At 43.5% G+C, this 6,004-nt stretch overlaps 1 protein-coding gene across 2 annotated transcripts; it reads left to right on the top strand.

Moving 5' to 3' along the window:
* The first annotated feature begins 1,832 nt into the window (after positions 1-1,832).
* ALG11 (ALG11 alpha-1,2-mannosyltransferase) lies at positions 1,833-5,874 on the top strand. Of its 2 annotated transcripts, XR_014881025.1 has the most exons (5): positions 1,833-1,939; positions 2,458-2,691; positions 3,389-4,320; positions 4,708-4,875; positions 5,482-5,621. XR_014881025.1 is itself a non-coding variant. In XM_010728768.4 (4 exons), exons 1-4 carry the CDS (start codon positions 1,902-1,904, stop codon positions 5,751-5,753), a joined length of 1,476 nt encoding a protein of 491 aa, XP_010727070.3. In that variant the 5' UTR covers positions 1,833-1,901; the 3' UTR covers positions 5,754-5,874. The 2 variants fall into 2 exon arrangements, 1 of the variants encoding a protein (XP_010727070.3); XM_010728768.4 differs by lacking the exon at positions 4,708-4,875 and having other exon boundaries at positions 5,482-5,874.
* Positions 5,875-6,004: the final 130 nt, after the last annotated feature.

Raw genomic sequence — 6,004 nt, forward strand, 5'->3', positions numbered from 1 at the left:
ATGCATATATATATATATATATATAAAATATAAATCAGAGAGAGATGCTCCTGCCAAAACAATTCCCCTGTTTGCCTTGGGAGCAAGAAGAAGAAAGAACGTATCTATGATTATTTTGATTTTGAACTGTTACCAGGAAAATTATGTGACTGTAAAAGCTGTGTAGAACTCAAGCTGATCGATTGACCTGCATCTAGGCACAAATGTCAGTATTTCTGGGAAGTGCCGCACCTACACCCCACTGGCTACTCAGCTGGGGAACAAACTGTGAGGCTCACCCTGCTGGGAAGCTCATGTACTGCAAACACATTGTTTGCTGTCACATGGAAGATGTTTCTGTTGTGACTGGAAATCAACCTTTTCCTTCAGCTGCCAAAATGCGTAGAAATATACATTCCTTAACAGGAAATCTGGGGAACTCCCAACAAATTGATTAGGTCATTTCAGGAAAATGTGTCTACCTGATTAATTTTTTCTTACTTCACAAAACTCAAAAGTATTATTTCTTATATAAGCTGTGGCTAGCCTGTGATGCATCTGCTTCATATAGAAATTCAAACCAAGATTCATAGGTTCTGAGGGAGTAGCCATAAGCTCCTTTTCAAGTCAGTGATGCACAAATCTCATCAGCTAAAATAGACCAGACTTGCTCCCCAGAAAAACTGTGCCTCTTCTCTGCACCCAGACAGTCAGCTTGATGACACAAGAGAGGTGTCTTGAGCTAAGAGACATCAACCTAGCACAGATCCCTTCTGCAAACATCTCATGTGCTTCTCAGGCAATTGGTCTGCTGGGGAAGCAGACCAGTTCTTCTGCTAGAAGAACACTGAAGAAGAAACTAGTGCCAGTTGCACACAAATTAGGAAAACAGCTGGATCAGAAATTAAACACTAGATCACACTTGCCGGACTTCCCAACAGAACTGTTCCAATGTAACTGCTTACCTAATGGCAGAGATGCTGTCATAAAAGTTACTGTCAGTTGTAGTTGAGATAGCGATGAATACTTAAAGAAAAACATCAGTAACTTGATTAATAGAACGCTAACTTTCAAGGCTTGACACAGTTCTATTCTCATTCCTCATATGGAGAATAATCACAGAATCACAGCATAGTAGGGGTTCGAGGGGACCTCAGAGATCACTGAATCCAGGCTCCCTATAGCAAGCTGCACAGGTAGGCATCCAGGTGGGTCTTGAATATCTCCAGAGGAGACTCCACAACCTCTCAGGGCAGCCTGTTCCAGAGCTCCGTCACCCTCACCATAAAAAGTTCTTCCACATGTTTTTATGTTACTTCCTATGTTCAGGTTTTAGGCCACTGTTCCATGACCTATCACTATACACCACTGAGAAGAGCCTGGCCTCATCCATTTGCCAAACCACAGTCATTACTCTCTGATTTCCTCCTGCTCTCAGTACAGCAGAGACTTCATCTCTCTGTTCTGGGTTTAGCAATGGCCAAACTAGGGGACCCAACACCATCTTCTGCTAAGACCCAGGGTAACATTCACAAGCATCCCACCAGCCTCACGACCTTTGGACTCACCGAAGGCTACGACATGAAAGAGACTGCTCTGGCCTCAATCATGCTGAGAGATCACAAGTCAGTGCATGATTTCCTCAGAAAATAGAATGAGGAAAAAAATAAAAGCACAAGTAGACCGCACACACAGCCACCGACCCGCTTACAGAACACCCAACCCTGCCGCGCTCCCTCAGGCGAAGCCACGCCCACTCCTTGTTCCCGCCCATTCTTGTTCCCGCCCATTCCAATCCCCGCCCCTCTGCCTTTCCCGCCGTCCATCTCCGTCGAGAGCCAATGAGAGAGAGGCAATGCCTGGTTGGTCCCGCCCGCAAGCAAAGAGCGCTTCCGGCGGAAGGAGGGGTGGTGGCGCGCAAGATGGTGGCGGGTGGGCTGTGCTTCTGCGGGCTGCTCAGGTACGGGGCGGATGGGTGGGGGCGGCCCCGCGCCCCACGGCCCTGCCGAGCTCGAGGAGGGAAGGGAAAACTGCCTGCCCAGCGCTGCCCTGACCGGCTGCAGCGCTTCGGAAGGCAGAGCGGGCAGGAGCTGGGCTGAAGGAGGGCCCTGAACATCTGTTGAGGATCCTCTGTGCGCCTTGTGCTGTGCCACGCTGCTGCGGGCACGCGGCCTTTGGAGTATATATGACACGTTGAAATAGAGCGGGTGATATTTATGTAGTGTAATAACGCAAACATAAATAATGTCAATAAACTATAACTGAGATCTGTAAAAAAAATTGCTAAACTACGTAGAATAGTGTTTTTTGAATGTAATTACTGAAATGGAGCAGTGATGCTGATAATTTCAGTGGTTAGAAGAACTCATGAAGTTGTCTGGCACCCTCTGGCTCTACCCTTATGCCCTTCTGTATGGATTTCACACGTAGTATTTCCTTAGGCCAGCTTTATATTTTACAATTTTCACCTTGTTTCAGATTGCTGTGCTCGTTGCTAATCCCTGCATTGTTTCTAAGTGGAGTTCTGAGTACCTGCTTGGCCGTCCTGCTGTGTGGAATTCGGCTCTGGATACAAGGAAAGAGAAAGCAGCAGAGTCCGGCAGGAGGGGATGGGAGGCGGCCACTGCTGGTTGCGTTTTTTCATCCCTATTGCAATGCAGGTGGTGGAGGAGAGAGAGTCTTGTGGTGTGCCATAAGAACGCTCCAGAAAAAGTAAGCACATCTGTTTATCAGCTGATACCATATTTCACTCTGTTTCTCATGATATCATTTATGCAAATGATGACATTTTGCACATTTAAATAGATATCATTGATATACTGGTCCTACATTTCACCTTTCTTCTTCAGCTCTTTATCCACGTTTTCTTCTGTCCTCTGTCTCCTCCATAGCTGTGGCACCTGTCACTTTTTTCCTCCTTGGCAAAATCTATCCTTCTCCATCAGTTTTGCAGCACTCATAGGGAGCTTTTAGGGTCATAACTTGTGTGTAGGTAACTGATGATCGAATCTCAGTAATGGCCTCTTAGTGCAGGAGACTAAGTTAATACATAAAGTGGATTCAACATTGGCACGTCCACTGCCTTGCACAGTCTTTTGCATTTTACTCATGCTGTACACTGGATGGACATCTAGTATGCTGCAAGGCGTTCCTAAATCTGTTGATTAACACTGAGATCCTTTCTTTAAAAAAAGATTTCTGGTCCACAGCTTTTGCTTAAAAAGAAAAAAAAAAAAAAGTGTAAGGGAAAAAATTCATATAATCAATTTAGTTACATGTAAGTTGTTCCAGAGGTAGGCCAGACATTTGATTTAGAACATACGTTTTGGTAAATTTTGAGTGGATAATATTTGAGTTTTGTGTTAGAAAATTTGATGAGAAGAATGAATGAAATTCTCTTCTTTTCCAGGTACAAGAATGTAACGTGTGTTGTTTACACTGGTGATAGAGATGCCACTGAAGAAGACATAGTAGAAGGTGCTTTCAGAAGATTCAACATTAAATTAACTCATCCTGTGAAGTTTGTATTTCTGGAAAAACGCTATCTTGTGGAAGCTTCTCTTTATCCTCGCTTCACTTTGCTGGGACAAAGTTTAGGCTCCGTGTTTCTCGGTTGGGAAGCTCTTCTCAAGTGTGTTCCAGATATTTACATTGACTCGATGGGTTATGCTTTTACGCTTCCCCTATTTAAATATTTAGGAGGTTGTCGTGTTGGATGCTATGTCCATTATCCCACCATCAGCACCGATATGCTTTCTGTAGTTAGGAATCAGGATACCAGGTTTAACAATGCAGCTTTCATTACAAACAATCCTTTCTTCAGCAAATTGAAACTTGTCTACTACTACTTGTTTGCCTTCATGTACGGATTGGTGGGTTCCTGCAGCGATGTGGTTATGGTCAATTCTTCCTGGACACTAAATCACATTCTTTCCCTCTGGAGAACTGGGGCTTGCACTAGCGTTGTGTATCCACCATGTGATGTTCAGACCTTCCTGGATATCCCACTGGAAGAGGAAAAGAACAGTGCTGAATATTCTATTGTTTCTGTCAGCCAATTCAGGCCTGAAAAAGATCATCCTTTGCAAATCCGAGCCTTTGCTAAGTTGCTGAAAGAGAAGAGACTGAGGCAGCAGCTCTCACTGAAGCTTATTTTAATTGGAGGCTGTCGGAACCAGCAAGATGAAGACCGTGTGAATAACCTTAAATGTCTTTGTGAAGAGCTTGGAGTTAGTAACAGTGTGATGTTCAGAATAAACATTCCCTTTGAGGAGTTAAAGAAACACCTGGCCGAGGCCACCATTGGCCTGCATACGATGTGGAATGAGCACTTTGGCATCGGTCAGTATCTCTCCTCAGGTTTCAGCTGCTTGTCTCAGTGATCAGAACACAGATGAGGAGGGCTTCAATTTGTGTTTAAACCTAAGAGGTCTGCATGCCAAGCAGGTGACCAAGTCCTGTTCTTGGCAATGGTGATCTAACAGAGGTAGAACCTTTAAGACCAGTTCAGATGTCAGATCATTAGGTGCTACTGTAGTGCAAGCTGGATTGTTGTAAACATCGCAGACTGCATTATGGGCATCCTCTAGTCACTTAGACAGCAAATGCCATCTGTTTAGGATGTCCTGCCTGACATTCAGCTATTACTCTGCAAGCACAAAGTCCCTGTAGCTGAAGGCCCTGTGTTACGTGTGTCAGACTTACACAGATGCCTTCTGTTCCCTGCAGAGCCTATGCTGAAGCAACTTAGTGCCCTCTTGACTGCACTGACTGCAAGGGGAGTTTAGGCATTTAGACACCTAGCTCACGTGCAGAGAGATTTTGAATGTTCCGTCTGCTTAACTGCTATTTGAAATGCCTAATATGTGTCAGAGGGCTCTAGCTGCTATTTTGGAGGTGAGTTTCTCAGAGATTCTGTATTATATATATGTGTGTGTGTGTGTATATATATATATATTATGTATTATGTATGTGTATATATATTTATATAATATATGTTAGTAAAACGCCTTGTGAATGCCTCTAGGAACCCTAGGCCATCTCACTTCATTAGATGCCTCTGCTAACGTAAGTCCTAAAATCAATCACTGTGATGTGAAACTGGATCTCAAAGAGGGGCTGAGACATGGTTTGCAGTGTGTTGTCATGCAGAATTAAGGTATCAGGCACAGTTTACTGGGATTAGTTGGGTCTTCCTGTCTTCCCCAAAAGGGAAAGTAAGATTGCCTGCGCCATACATCTACAATATGGTAAGCTTGGAGGCAAACAGGGTTACTGAGTTTGGCTATAAAGTGACCGAGCTGATGTTAATGTCATCAGACTTTATTAGAATCAGAGCTTGTGAGACCATTTAGTCTGTATTTTTCACACTTATCTAGAACTCCAGTCTATACTAACTTATAATTCCAGGTGAATTTGATTGCGGATTTAAATTTCCAGTGAACTATTGAAAGCCAAAGTATGCGATGTACACATTCATGTCATGTTTTGTGTCTTTTACAGGAGTAGTTGAATGTATGGCAGCTGGCACAGTTATCCTGGCTCACAATTCTGGAGGCCCCAAACTGGATATTGTGGTACCCTATGAAGGACGTATTACAGGCTTCCTAGCAGAGAACGAGGACGGTTACGCTGAGACAATGGCTTACATCTTTTCCATGTCTCCTGAAAAAAGGTTAGAGATCAGAGAAAGTGCTCGCCAGTCTGTGTGCAGGTTTTCTGACCAGCATTTTGAAGAGACATTCCTCTTATCTGTGGAGCCCTTATTTAAATAAATGTGAACAAAAATGCATATGAATAAAACTTGTTGTGTTTGACCCCGTGTCACCTGTAAATACGTGTAATTTATGGTCCCTTGCTCCCATTCAATAAAGAGATCTTTCTTTTTTTCTGTCAGTATATGTTTTATGTAATAGAGATAGTTTACTGGGAAAGAAATACTCTCTTGTATTTCTGATGAAAATTCTAAATTCTTAATGTGCGGAATCCTTCCTAGAACGCTGTGTTTCGTGTTTTTACAGATACG

Source organism: Meleagris gallopavo, chromosome 1 (assembly GCF_905368555.1).
Source record: "Meleagris gallopavo chromosome 1, MGAL_WU_HG_1.1, whole genome shotgun sequence".
Lineage (NCBI taxonomy): Eukaryota > Metazoa > Chordata > Aves > Galliformes > Phasianidae > Meleagris > Meleagris gallopavo.

Coding starts and splice junctions, on each gene's coding strand:
- ALG11 (XM_010728768.4), top strand. CDS start 1,902: ATGGTGGCGGGTGGGCTGTGCTTCTGCGGGCTGCTCAG. Junction 1,940..2,457: donor TGCTTCTGCGGGCTGCTCAG/GTACGGGGCGGA, acceptor ACCTTGTTTCAG/ATTGCTGTGCTCGTTGCTAA. Junction 2,692..3,388: donor ATAAGAACGCTCCAGAAAAA/GTAAGCACATCT, acceptor CTTCTTTTCCAG/GTACAAGAATGTAACGTGTG.